Consider the following 15622-nt stretch of genomic DNA (forward strand, 5'->3'; position numbering starts at 1 on the left):
ATGTACTTATATAAATAATGATCTTACCGTAAAAACCCGGTTTAAGTAAAAATGTGATTTCCCTAGTTAAAATTAGACCGCAAGGCTTCGGTGAAAACTAGTTTTAACTAGGATTTTAGTCAAAACTAGTGTTTGCAAAAGCTACTTAGGTTTTCATAGCTCCGAAGAGTTTTTGTACACCTACAATGTAACTGCAGCGCGTTCCACAGGCGAATAGCTTAAAACGTAAAGGAGTCATTATGACATTTCGTAGAAGGAAGTACATATTTTATTTATTTACGCATGAGCACTGAAAAATTGAGTTATCTTATTTTCAACCAGCTTACCCTGCGTATATATATATATAGCTATCGCAAATAATCCGAAACCTTTTTTACACACAATTCGATCCTTGTAAATGATGCGCCAACAACATTTACTTTTTTTACTCTCTACCATAAAGGAAAATAAAAAAAAACATAAGTCACAAACTGACTTTGTAGTTTGCTGAAGTTCGTTCATTTAATGCTTTAAAACACGGTAGGTAACTACCTACACCAACAACTTAGCTACTGCAATTCGCAACTAGGTACAACTATGTAAAAACCCTACTGTTCTTCTTAAGGGGATATAAAAGCTTAACCTTTATCAAAAGTAGTTTAGTGGTTTAGTGCTCAGAGCTTAGTAAGTCTTATGCCGTAACTTTAGTTAGTACGTAAATCTTGTGCTGCTGCTGTAACTCGTCGGGCGTAAACGTAGTCGCATGGGAGCCCATTTAGAGTGAGAGGAGAATTTTAGCCGTTTTAGTCGCTACATTTTCTTGAAGTACTTTCTTTGACCATTTTGGGATAAATACTTTGTTAGACCATTTCTCGTATCGAGCAAATACGAGTATTTAGTTTGTTATTACCTATACACTTTATTGTACCTACATTTTGAGTATTTTATATAGATGTTTGTATTTAATCGTTTGTAATCTCTTGAGATATAAATGAAGCGATTGATATATGAAGTGGTTGAAAGTGGATTGTGTAATACATACAGCATACGGTTGCTGCGTCGTTATATTTTGGTCGTATGACTATGTACTGTTTTTGTTTATTTTTTGCTACCATGAACTAAATTTGAATAAGTGCAGGTTTCTGTATTTCCAAAAGCATTCGTCGAAAATACACATTATACGCCACATCGCAAGTACAAAGTAAGAATAAACGGTTCAGTTTGTATGTAACTATGCGAGTTGTTTGAGCCCGGCAATTTGTCATGGAGCTGTTTTCAACTTTAGCTGTTCTATAAGTACCTACTAGTAAAATCTAGCCAAATAAAAACTTATGTTTTACCTATATTTATAATTCAATCTTTTTAACATTTAGCTACCTTATCTGGTACAGATGATTTTTAGAATTAATATGTAACAACGAATATAATTTAATATATGCCAATAACAATACATAGGTAATTTAACTCATGCGATCATACTTATTGCTCATACAATCGATTCTATTTTTTAACCCTTTTGTAGGTGAGGATTAGTACCTAACATTTTGATTAATGCCTTAAACCAACTGTGAACCAAGAACGTATCGTAAACAAAATGAGTTTGCTTCGTAAAACTTAATAAATTGGACTAACAACCCATAAATTGTAAATACAGATGTCAAGCACAATGAAAAAACTAAAGATGATCAACTCTATCTAGCTAATGTGGGCTTCGAACCCACATATTTGCACTACAAGTACTCACACAGAACACAAGAAAGGCACATACGAATCAGTAGTGTCTGGGTATGTTCCCAATCTAGGGGGCAGTTTTTGTCTAATTACACGTAGGTGAGGTACTTATAATGAGCAAAATAATTCGAAATAAGTAACTCTACTAAATAGGTACATAATAAATAAACTTGCGTACTTTAAATTAATATCACAATTAAAAGTACTTCAGTTGTATATCTCTTCAAGTGGCAGGAACCGGCTTCCGGACAATTTAAGTCATTTAGATCTGAAATTCGATTAATTGAAATAAAATCGAAATTCCAACAACTCAATGACATATGCCACTTGAAAGGATATACCTAATATACGAGGGGCGTTCAAAATATTCTCGGTATTGATATCTTACGACCTCTTCTAAAATTTCTTTCGTTACTGGCCGCTAAGGTTTATTCATTGACATTAAAAAAAAGTATAATTCGAACCGAGATAGTCTTTTGTTTTTCTGCAATTGCTGAACAAACATGAACATCCTGTGCGAATTGACAATGTTAACTAAATTAGAACATCGATGCGTGATAAAATTCTTGACAAAACAGGGTAAAAATCAAAAAACCATAAAAGAGGAAATGGATTGTGTTTACCGTGAGTCTGCTCCTTCTTTATCTACCATTCAAAAGTGGTCAAGCGAGTTTAAACGCGGAAGGGAGAGTATTGAAGATGACCCTAGACCTGGCCGGCCTGTAGTAGCTACTTCACAAGAAAATATTGATAAAGTGGAAAAACTTATATTGGAAGATGGTCGAGTGAAGGTAAAATCTATAGCACAAGTAACCAATCTCTCTATTGGTACCGTACATGATATTATACATGACCATCTTAATATGTCAAAAGTAAGTGCAAGATGGGTTCCGCGAATGCTGACTCGGCTTCAAAAAGACATGCGTGTAGCTTGTTGTTCCGATTTTATTGACCTGTGCGGTGAAAATCCTGATGAGGTGCTGCAAAGAATAGTTACTGGAGATGAAACCTGGGTTCATCATTATGACCCAGAGAGTAAACAAGAGTCCATGCAGTGGCACATTAAGGGTTCAGCTCATCCCAAGAAGTTGAAGGTCATCCCTTCAGCTGGCAAGGTCATGGCCACGATATTTTGGGATTGTGAAGGAGTATTACTAATCGATTATAAAGAAAAAGGTGTAAATATCACAGGACAGTACTACGCTAACATTCTACGTCAATTAAAGGATGTCATTAAAGAAAAGAGGCGAGGAAAGTTAACCAAAGGTATTCTGCTTCTGCATGACAACGCCCCCGTCCATACTGCTCATATTGCCAAGGCAGCTATTGTTGAACGTGGGTTTAAAACTGTTACTCACCCACCGTATAGTCCGGACTTAGCCCCCAGCGACTTCTTTTTGCTCCCCAATCTTAAAAAGGATCTGCGTGGAAATAAATTTTCTGACGATGAAGCATTGAAGGCGGCAGTGGAGGAGCATTTTTACACGAAAGATAAAAAATATTTTTACGAGGGATTAAAAAAAATAATTGATCGATCTTTTAAGTGTATGAACATAGGGGGGGAGTATATTGAAAAATAAAAATATCAAACTTTTCGTACTTGTTTGTTTTCATTCTCATACCGAGAATATTTTGAATACCCCTCGTATGATATACTATATTTTGAACAGTAGGTACTCCAAATACAAGAAACCAACTTATGGATTTATTCACGTCAAATAATAATGTATAGATTACCTACATTTTGTTTGTTTGTTTTAATTTCATTTTGGTTTTCAAAAGTTATTACAGAGGTATACTTATGCCTCTGCAAGAATTTTTGAAAACCAAAATGAATTCTATGTTATTATTCAGGTAAGATATTTTTTATAGATACTAAAATATTAACACTCACTGAAGAGTAAAAAATTATTTATCACGAAATTCCTAAGTGGCTGCAAGTTTGTGCATCGTAAATATATCAATACCTATTGTATATTTTTTGACACCGACGCAAAAGTTTGTTTATTGTACGATTCAAACTGTTTATAAGTATAAGTTATGTTCTATACTTTTATATTTCCTACTTCTCAGTATTATTATATAGAAGTTATAATATAACTAGCATCACTTCGTTATACTGTCATGCTACATTTTTTTAACGGAGTAATTATTGTTCACAGATCCGAGTTTCCGGAAATGAATTTTAACCGAAATATGAAGGTAAGTATAAACTACGATTTGAATAATTACCTAACCAACGTTCCTAACCATTTCGGGAGAAATGGCCTTGAAGCAAAACCTTGTTTTTAGCTCTTAGTTTTTAAAGATAGGCCTAGTAGGTAAGTAGGTTGGTAGGTAGGCTTTTTTATGGTAACAAAACCCGTTGATAGGCTGACAGATAGAAGGAGGCTTAGCATGGGCACTGCTGGTACTAATTCCACGCAGACGAAGTCGCGGGAAAAAGCTAGTATATTTACAATCTGAAGCCAAAGCAAGTACTATTTATTATATAAGTAGATATGTTTCTTTTTATGAAACGGAATTTGCTTTACTTCTAATCTGAAGGGCGGGCGGACGGCAACAAATCTCTTTAGAATCAAGTACACATTAAACTTTGGTTCTCCGTTAACTTTCTAGGAAACTTTCAACCACTTTATCGTAGAGAAACGGTAACAATAGGGGTTGGAAACTAACAAATGGGTATTCGTTGGAGTTAAATGATGGGGAAACCTATGGTAAATCCAGGTCCCTTGTTATGCAAATTCTTGCTGTGGTAAGATTAACGTAAGTTTTCAATCCAATAGCTACACTAGAAAGAAAAAAACACGTTTTGGGTTCCTACTTTTGTCAATTCATCACACTTGCTTAATACAATACAAAATAACTCATGCTTAATTTTATTACAATCTCGATTGCTCTGATAATAGTATAACTATACAAATGCGTCGGACCACGCATGATGGCGGGTTAATTTCTCCATAAACTAGGAATATACAAGCAAAAACAAGTACAGTTACCAATACCTACTAAATCTTAGCCCTTTCATATAAACTTTCAAGGTATACGTAAAAAGACTACCTACAAAATTAAAAAATATAATATCATCTTTTCACTTTGTAATGGTAATTTGGCCGATCAAAGTGGCTAGTTAACCCTAAAAAAATTCCAATTTATTCGCCCGTCCATCTCAGGTCGGCAACATCTAACGGACAACATGGACTGGATAAATAAACAATATCACCTCGCTTTCTTTCATTTACCTAAGGTACTATTATGCGAAGCAGATGCTGGAAAATACCTTATAGGTATGTGCGATATTAAATTTAAGCGGTTAGTGTACCTAACGCAATTGATGGAATCGGAATTGACGATGAAAATATGCGGCTATAATGATTTCAAAACGTATAGCATTCTATAAAAATATGTTAATGTATTTTTTAAATATAATAAAGCTATTTAAGATGCTAAAGAGGACCAACATAGGCATCCACTTCAAACCGCTTCATTCATGGTCCGCTAGAAAACCATGGTCCTCTGTTCATGGTCCGCTAGAAAACCATGGTTCTCTGTTGTTTATGGTCCTCTTATGTCATTGTCCTCCAAGGTAGTTGAGTGTTGAGGAATTCAAAATGATAATAATTTTAAAGTAGGATGTTTCTCAAATAATAATCAGTGTAGATTATAAAATTAAACAAGAAAATTGAATAGCAATTCGCTAACTTTCAAGGGAAGCAAACGAAGTGACCCTTTGTTAACCTGTTAGGGTAGACAATTACCTCGAAAACTCGACCTAAACGATAACGGTATGTAATGGAAATGGGTACGGCAAAGCTATAATTTCCCTAATATAGCTGTTAATGGACTGTTTTACCTTTTTGAATGATGGATGGTACTATTAATGGAGTTTGACTAAATTTTACAATATTTTTTGTGCTTTTTTGTAAAAGTGGTAAATTGGCAACTAGCTCAAACTGGTTAAATAAACTTAGATCTATCTATGTTGAATGCATGCCTGCAAAGTGAAATGAGAAAAAGAATAATTGATAAGTTTTTACTTTATTTTAATTATTACTTTATTTAGTATAGGTGCCTGGATGTTCGCCTATCTGACATTGATTGGGATTTATCTTGTACCAAGAATGGTTTGCATTGATACCATATCTAAATAGAGATAGAAGTATCCTTATAAAACATGGGGAGAGAAAGACTAAGGAGTTTTTGCAAAATATTCCTTAGTTAATGAAAAAAAAAGCGCATATACATATCAGTTCAAAGTATAATTCAAAGCTTAGCTATATTATTTTTCTAAATACAGATTATACTATTTACACACAGTAGCTCGTATTTAACCCTTGACATACTTTACGTACGCTGTAATATAACGTTTTGATAGTATCATAAGGGGACAAAGAAAGCCCACAAGAGCCCAAATCAAGTCATTCGGGCACCCCGCGCTGCCACTCTAATCCTCTTACTCTAATGCGGCTGAAGACTTCTTTATGCTTTACTTGCACATTTTTTAAGAAAACGTAATATTTTACTCGCATTTGTACGTGCGGGAAATAGTAATATGAGAAACCTTAGCAAAGATACTAAAGATATCAAGAGTTGAAGCCCCGAGTGTAGTTATTAATTCACTGGCCGGGTTGCCGTTGAAGTTGACTTATCTAACTCATCTTTCCTTTGACTCAGTTATAGCCAAGTTGATGATATAGGTTATTATGATGAAAATTAAGAACACTACGTTACGTAACCCCTTCACCTACACACCTCAGTTAATATTAATATCACAGAAAATATTTTTACGCTGTTTGATGAACGTTTGATTTATTTAGATTTTTCCATTCTTACTATTTTTAGAGTAAGGAGCTTTTGTGGAATTGCTTTTTGGATTTCAAAAAATCGAATAAGTTAAATGAAAGGACGCCATGGCAATAAATTGTACAATTTTTTTTTGCATAATATCAATATCGATGGAGGAAACTGGGGACTACGTTTGTATGGAGAAGGGGTGGCCGGCTATCGTCTTAAATAATTGTTGATTTATTAATAGGAATTGATAACAAAACACTGTAGGTCACAAAATTGGACTCTTGTATGTACTTGTAGTCGTACAAATTTGGTAGGTACCCATTTGATTCCCTGGATATTGATATAATATTTTTACACAATTTTTCAAATTTTACTGACTATATGAGTAAAGGATGACTCACGTTAGATCGGGCCGTGTCCGGGCCGGAGCTTCCGGAGCTTAGTTTTCTATGAAAATCATCACGTGATCACCTGTCATTGTCATAGAAAAGTAAGCACCCGAAGCTCCGGCCCGGACACGGACCGATCTAACGTGAGTCATCCTTAAGGAGCTTATAAAATTTTGCATGGTTAATATAATATAGGTACTTAGATCAAATTGTATAAAAATATTTTTTCTGAAGGAAAATAGGAACTAAGTTTTTATGGAGAAGCAGTCGATGTGATGTGATTAGGTACATACTTGTCAAAAGTATCTACTTAATACTATTATAATTGCTTTACAAAAAAAACATATTTTACATATTGACATAATTGGTGTGCGATTTGGTGAGTTGTTTTATTCGCCGCAATCGATGCACATATCCATAATCAAACATTTATTTAACATGATCAATTCAATTTTACAATATAACATCGTCTTTGACAAATGTCCGTTTCTATGCACGAGTAGCTATTGATATTGACGTAACCGATACACTAAAATTATTATTGAAGACGGGTTACGAAAGTATTATTTAGTCGAATAAAAGCTAGACATGTTTCGATCCGTTTTTGAGGAACTTCGACTATTTAGACACGTCGCGCGCTGGATCAGTGCCGTCGGTGCTCCTAGTGTGAGATTCTCTAAAACGGTTCGATGCATCTCGAGCGTTTATTAAATAGTATTAACATGTTCGAGTCTCATTGGAGTTCTTACTTTAGGTTCAGTTGGTTTATTGTTACCGTTGATCAGATAATTCCATTAAACAACGGATACTCGTACTAGACATTAGTACGCTTACACTAACTAGATACATGCAAGCAAATAAGGTTGCGAATGGCTTATCTCACAATACCCTTACGGTAGGCTGCTGTAAGCGCGTATGCAGGAAGGGAAACATTGAGATGGCTTCCTGTCGGTATTTAACTATCAGGCCAATTCGAACGTGCACCTGGCATCAAACTGATATTTGAATCCTATTGGAATCATATTAGTTAGCTGTGCCTACCTAGGTACCCTACGTATGATTAGACCTTCAATCTAGCTCCGTCGGGTACCTACCCATACGCAAATAGGTTACGTGCATAATTTTTTAACTAAAATGTTTGAAACACGTTAAAAACAAAAACCCAAAATATATCCGCAAAAAATTGCAGAGATCCGCAATTTTTCGTAACATTTTTGCACAAATACCTATTCGAATTTATAACGTACAATTTTAACATTTTTTTTCCTAATATACCTGTATCAAACACTAATAATATTACATCCCTTATGTTATAACGAGAAAAAAAGTGTACCTATGGTAACAATATTCTTAAGCTCATTTTTAAGGCGTCAATAAAGAAAAAATATTTTACTTTATCATTTTGGCTACATATTGGCACAGTCGTATATGATGTGACGTCACAGGGCGCCATCTTTTTGTATGGGCCGTTTTGCGCCACATTTATTTTCACAATTTGAAAGTTTCTGGGGTACAATCGATAGCAAGTACCCAAGGATAAATTTAAGTTGCAAGTTAAACTTACAAAAAATGGTGCAAATGTACCTACCTACTGATTGACCCTTACTTGACTCGATTTTCAATTTGTAATGGTAGGATGCAATACTACTTTGTTCATTGTAAGAAAGTAAAAAAAAAGTGTTATAAAATGCTCATGAATCCCACCATCACAACTGGATTTTGACAGTAATGGAGTTACAAGGGATGCTTAAAATAAAAAGAGTTTTCTAAATTCGTCATGAAATATCAGAGTTCTACGGTAGCAAAAATAAAAGAGAGAGAAGAATAATATTAATAGAAAAATTATAAAAGTAGGTAATAAACCCCTTTTACAACATGTTAGCTTCACGATTTCGACCGTATTTTATACACCTGCGCCTCTCAAAATTGTTCAAGGCGGCACTTCGTGAATTAATCTTCTCGAGGCGATTTAGGAGGTGAGAATAATGGCTTACTTATTATGCTTTTCGCGACTTTAATCTGAATATACGGTAGAAGATGACCGTGGAGTTCTTAAAATGATAATAAATGATCGTGATAAATTTAAGACTTAGGTACATACTTATTTTAGAGGCCTAATAAAAACCGCAACCCCGCAGAGCCACAAAAAATGTTTTCTTTACAAATAAAGTGATGATAATTTTATTCTTTTGATACTCTCTGAAACTACGTTTCAAGATTTTGGAGACGTCCCATCCAAAAACTAGGTACCAGGCCCCGTAGCGAACATGCCAATCGCTAACGCTCGTAGCGAACGAAACGCCAACTGTCACTGTCACACTAATATGGAAGAGTGATAGAGAGACACAAAGCGATTCGATAGCGAGGCAATAGCGATCGTATCCACCTATCTAGGATCTAGGCCACCAGCATCGTTAATTTTCGGGTAGGTACTACTGAAGATACATTTTTGTTTTTATTTGTATGTCATATATGGGCATGAGCCATTGTGTGGAGGTGGTCTCCCATATAACATTTAATGTACCTTACACTATACAGTTTTGGGAGGATTAGGTTTGAAAAATGTCATTATTTCTACAATACTATTTTTTATAGTACATACATAATATATGTAACTATAGTCAAATCGCACATATCAAATTAATGAATATTTAAATCATTTTGAATTATTAGAAAGCTTCAGACTTTTGTACTCCATGACAATAGAATGGGACCGACTTCATTTCACTGATATCCATATATTGTATAGAACAGACACCCGTAAAATACAAATTGGTTGACAAATGAATTCCAGTGGCAGACTTCGTTAGATCTGTTATTTAGGCTTGCCTTTGTAATAATTACTAAAGAAATCGCTAACTTTTGATTAGAGAAAGAAAGGCTGATGAATTTCTAACACCTCGCACATTGCTATAGATTTTGTATGCATTAAGCTAGAAAAATAATTTTGGTCCGATATGTCCGTTTTGTAATGTCATGTAATTTTTCAACAATAAACAAAAATTCAACACAAATGAGAAAGAAGTTAAAAAAAACATACCTATAGGAAGTATAATTATAAAATTAGGAATACCTAGAATCTTAAAAGCTATTTACTAGGTAAATAACTTTTAAGATATGCTTATGCTTATGCAGCAATGAAATATTATTTCATTTCTTTACGTTGGTTGGCTAAAATATTAGAACCTATGGAGTGAAGTTCTCATGATAAGGATTAAGGGTAGACAGGAGAATTTCACTTCTCCGCGGTTTGTGGACACCTAGCTTAAACCAGGCTCAATATGTCCCAGTTCCATAACACCTGTCGTAGTATAATTTAAACCGGTACCTTAACATCATTATGAAACAGTATAAAATAGTTTTATTTAGTTCTACTGGTAACAACATTAGTAGCAGGAGCAATTGTTAAGTAGAATTTATAGTAAAATTCTACCCCGAGGTGTTAAGTGGATAGTGGATATATACCGCTTCTCCATACCAACGTAGTCCCCATTTTCCTCTCTGGAAATTGTGTAAAAATATGTTCTATAATTAACCTCTATGTAAATATTCAGAGAGGAAAATACAGAGTAAGTTTTTATGGAAAAGAGGTTTTGCGCGACCGTTGCTCTTAAATCTTAAGTATAGCTACGATTAAAATACTCAAATAAACTTACTTTAAACAAGAATAAGTTTCTGGCAAAAATGTAATTTTTGGCACAAGCTTTTATCGCTAACTGTACTTTTCTTACGACAGGCAACTAATACTCATCGAGACAATTCTAAAAACCCCTAACATAATTAGGTTGCGTTGTTTCATCACAGAGTTCCTATGGCCACCTCCTGTCTCCATCATCAGATCAGTTCGACAGTACCATATTATTGTATTGTCATCAGAACTACATACAGCGGCCAATTTTCATGACGCTACGATCCTTGGAAGATGGTTAAATTAGTTACCTTAGATTCCATTACATGTTAGTTACATACAGGTCGAGAGTTCCTATGGCCACCTCCTGTCTCCATCATCAGATCAGTTCGACAGTACCATATTATTGTATTGTCATCAGAACTACATACAACTGCCAATTTTCATGACGCTACGATCCTTGGAAGATGGTTAAATTAGTTACCTTAGATTCCATTACATAGTTAGTTACATACAGGTCGACCTAATAAAAGCTTGTTAATTATAATTATATATTGTTAGTGTTATCACAAGGTAAGAAATGAATGTTTCCGTAGATAACCCACAACACCAATATTACAACGTTATTAATAGCGATTTTCAAAATTTGAAATTCCGCGTCATAACATCATAACATACACCGCTAATCCCGAAGCTGTGGGTAGGCATAATTCATTTCATGTGTTCCCCCTAAAGCTGTCAACGTGTCTTTGCCTAATTCACGGGGTTATCTCACTTCACAATTTAATTATATATATTAACATATTTACGTGATGTTTCCAGCCTTTGAATATAAGATTTGTTGAAAAACTTTGCAATACTTTGAACTTTATGTCGAGGAGCCTTTGTAGACTGGCTTATATAAGGAGCATTTAAATTTTATATTTGCTTAAAAGAGAATAAGGTACATTTTCTACTTGATTGTTGCTGAATTACTTATGCTTATATTTATATCTTAGTATGCAATTTCATTTTGTCGTTAATGTCGACATGTTCAGTGTCAAACTGACAAATTTATCGCGCAGGATGTTTTTTAACTTGGTAAATATTAGTTTAAATTTATATACAGAGACACCTAAAACGAACAGGTTTTTTAAAGTCTCTTTCCTGTTAACCTCTGCCAGGTCAAGGAAGTCAAGATTATCTGCTTTGATCGCGTGCGAAATAGTAGGTACCGAAGTTTTGCTGAATGTTATCGTGAGTGGAATCGAAGTCTGCCTTATGCAACGCCACCTACGCACTGGCGGGCACGTCTCAAGTACATGGCAGGTTGTCTGATGGTGGCTAGGGAATCTTTTTTAGGGTTCCGTACCCAAAGGGTAAAAACGGGACCCTATTACTAAGACTCCGCTGTCCGTCCGTCCGTCCGTCTGTCACCAGGCTGTATCTCACGAACCGTGATAGCTAGACAGTTGAAATTTTCACAGATGATGATGTATTTCTGTTGCCGCTATAACAACAAATACTAAAAACAGAATAAAATAAAGATTTAAGTGGGGCTCCCATACAACAAACGTGATTTTTGACCGAAGTTAAGCAACGTCGGGCGGGGTCAGTACTTGGATGGGTGACCGTTTTTTTGCCGTTTTTTTTTGCTTGTTTTGCTCTATTTTTTGTTGATGGTGCGGAACCCTCCGTGCGCGAGTCCGACTCGCACTTGGCCGGTTTTTTCTAGTATATAAAGACAGACGTCACAACACAGGTAACATTGACCTATTACTACACTGTGGGAGAAGAAACAGGCAGTCGACCACATTGTAAAGAAACTATTGAATAATTATAGTCCAGAAAATATTGTTACAATTTTAATGTGCAACGGGGTAATGCCGCTAGTGTATTTGGCTCGTTTTCTACTAGTGCATGTATCGGGGTTTCGTTGCTGCATTTTGGTAGCTAGTTACGGATTATATTTGTACATTTTTGACGATGCCTGTGGCTGAATTATACTTTCGTGGAATTTTAGACGAAGTTGGTTACGGATGCTCTTTGTGTATGTAGGTAAGTACTTTGGACGAATTCTGCGTTGTGAATTTTACTCTAGTCATTGACTATTACATTTTTAGAAGTACCTATTAGAAGAAACCGACGATCGAAATTCCTCCGAGAACAGTCCTTCTCAAAATCTACTTACATATACCACCCAAAAAATATCAGAAATTGCCATTTAGGAGCATAATAAGTAAAACTTGCTGAGCTAAATGTGCGTTAGCTTCCATTAAAAGCTACCTCTCGTATTGAGAGAAACGAAATTTCAAAAGCTATTTAGAATTCTGGGAATCACTAAAACGCTCATCGAATATTAGACGAAGCGGTTTTCACAAACAAGCTAGGGTCAACAAACAATAATTTAATGAACAAACAGTCTGTAACCACAATTTATCTCAGGCTATATTCCTAAGTCAATTTAGAACTGACATAGGTATTGGTGCTTTGTTATTAGCTGGTTTGCTAATGTAGTTTTATATGTTTCGGTCTAACACTTTTTGTCAATGCTAATTTATACAAAAAAGCAAACAAGAAGAAAATTGATGCCGCCAAGTCCTATTTACGGTAAGTAACAGTAGTTATCTTTAACTTCATAAAGCTTATGCACACACACAGCGAGAGGGGGCATGAGGTTGACCAAGCGAGCTCGTGGCGGGCCCGCGACGTGCCCGCGGCGCAGTGTGATGACATTAAAGGTTGTAACGTACATACCATCAGACTATAACACAAAGAAAACATACAAGTCATAAAAACATAATAAAATAAAATGGACACTTAGCTTCGTTTGTCGTCGTTAGCTCTCCAACTGAGAAGTGAGCCACAACTGTCAGACACCCGCTTATATTCGATCAGACTTCACCCCTTCCACCACTTCTTGGTAGGAATAACAAGTAAGATGTTTCCTGCACATCCGGTTATCATAATAATTCAATTTAACAAATGTATTTGCTACATTTTAATTTAATTTATTATAGAATAATTAATCGCAAATTAATACGAATTTAATATCATGGCTTATTATTATAAGATACTTTATTTACGTTACTAATGTTCTGACAGTTATGGTCAAGAAATATACATGGAGGGTAGTTGTGTAATTAAACAGCAGTTCTAACTTATTATTTCGATATACGTATTAGCTTAGCAAAAGTGGACTATTTCGTGAAAATGTAAGTGTGATCTTTGTTTTTATACTACGTATCTCACATGTACATATTTAGATACATGCACCTATATTTCGGGCTATTTGTAAAAATATGGACGATGGTCGATGGTGTACATTCCCAAATGATTCAATCAACCCCGGTGTACCCTACGATTTTTTGCTGTAAATAAAGCGAATAAATTATATCAGAAAGAACATTAAACTCTACAAATAAAATAGTTTTTTCATTTCATGATTTAGTTGCTGTAATTACTATTTTTTTACAGTAAACTGTGAGTGCTATAGCTAAACTTACCCAATACTCCTTTTATATCAGACGAAACGAAGCGTGAAAGGTTTAATTGCACGTATATTTAGTAAATGATACCATTCCCTTTATTTATTCCCTCCACTTATCTGTACAGCATTTTGGCTTTAAGTACTGGCTATTCGGGCTTTATTTACTTACATCAGCTTCTCAGAACAGATTTCGTGAAAATATTAGATAGCATCAAGAAAGTAGTCAAGAAAAAACTTGTGGAGGTACTTACACAAGTTCAAACTCATAGTATGCATTGCATTATTTGTTACAGTAAAAGTTACTAATATGCTGACTCTTTCTAAATACGACATTTTCTGTTTCCAAATTAGAATTATTTCCAAAAATTTTAAGACATTTCCCAAAACATTTCCAGCTTTCTGAAAACCTTCGTACCTTGTACCTACATTCTGGAAATTAGCTGAAGTAGAAGTCAAAGAAGTCGATTAAAAAAAAGAACATGTCAATATCTCGAATGCTGCAAAAGTATCTCTTCATCGCTGACATTTTTTTTTCTTCGAGATTCAAAATTAGATTTTAGTTGGTCAGTCAGGTCAGTATTATTTGATGCACATTTTCCTGTGAGTTAGGTACCTATTTAATGTATTAAATCGAGGGTTCAAACTTCGTGTGCCTTTGTTCGAAGAAAATCAGAGCAATGGCTTAATAGTTACTTCGACTCACGAAGCTTACGTCTTGTGGGCGAGTAAAGCTCCGAAAGTTTGCGTGCTCAATTCAAATTGGCCTTTAATTTAAGGATGTAATGTATAAATACTAGCTACTAAACAAACTATGTAATCTAACCCGGTATTACGCTGCCTTCGCCATTTAACAGCGTGTATATGCACAACTATGTTTGTTAAAACTTGATTTCCGTATCGCCTCAGTGAAAACGCGTTTTCACTTGTTAAAACTAGTTTTCCGAAACGCCTTGGACGGCTTCGGTCAAAACTAGTTTTAACTGTGAAATTTCAGTCAAAACTAGTTTTCGCAAAGTGCCTTGGCTAGGAAAAACCCGAAGTTTTGACTGGGGAAAACGCGTTTTACTAGTTACAACTAGTTTTCATGGTAATCTGCCAAAGACGAAAGATAGGTGCGATGACGAGCGAAATGAGGATGCGCGTGTTAGGTTGACCGTGACCATACCCCAAAGCAAAGCTGTTTTTGTCTTATGGGTATCGTTTAGTGAAAACTAAGTACCTACCCGGTTACATCCATTTTGAACATTAATACGGTGTTCAATCTTGTTGGAATAGGTCCACTTGGTGTTTATTTATTTATGCGGAAATGGCTAAGGTTTCTTTCTATAAAAATAAAATAAGATGAGAAAGGTTTATGGATGAAGGCTATTGAGACGGTGACCATGAACAATGTGAACATTTTCTAACTGTAGGGGAGGATTGGGTTATTGTAAGTAATAATGATATCTTACTAATCAACAAGTACCTATTAAACATCTGAAGTAGGTATATTATGTATCTGAATGCCTAGAACATACCCCAATAATATTATTACGGACCATAACATCAGTGAGTTACTTATACTACTGAGTATAAGTAACTCACTGATGTACTCAAGTACACTGGTACTTGAGTATCTATCTAATAGAATTG

The 15622-nt window shown here is 35.1% G+C and overlaps 1 protein-coding gene across 2 annotated transcripts in view; it reads left to right on the plus strand.

Annotated features, from left to right (window-relative positions):
• The window catches only part of LOC134658122 (suppressor of lurcher protein 1-like), a 61945-nt gene that overhangs the window by 13364 nt on the left and 32959 nt on the right, over positions 1 to 15622 (plus strand). For both annotated transcript variants that reach the window (XM_063513740.1, XM_063513732.1), the window contains exon 2: positions 3873 to 3912. In XM_063513740.1, coding sequence (XP_063369810.1) covers positions 3889 to 3912 — 24 coding nt within the window. In that variant the 5' untranslated portion in view covers positions 3873 to 3888. The remainder of the gene's footprint in view (positions 1 to 3872; positions 3913 to 15622) is intronic.

This window comes from Cydia amplana, chromosome 2, assembly GCF_948474715.1.
Source record: "Cydia amplana chromosome 2, ilCydAmpl1.1, whole genome shotgun sequence".
NCBI lineage: Eukaryota > Metazoa > Arthropoda > Insecta > Lepidoptera > Tortricidae > Cydia > Cydia amplana.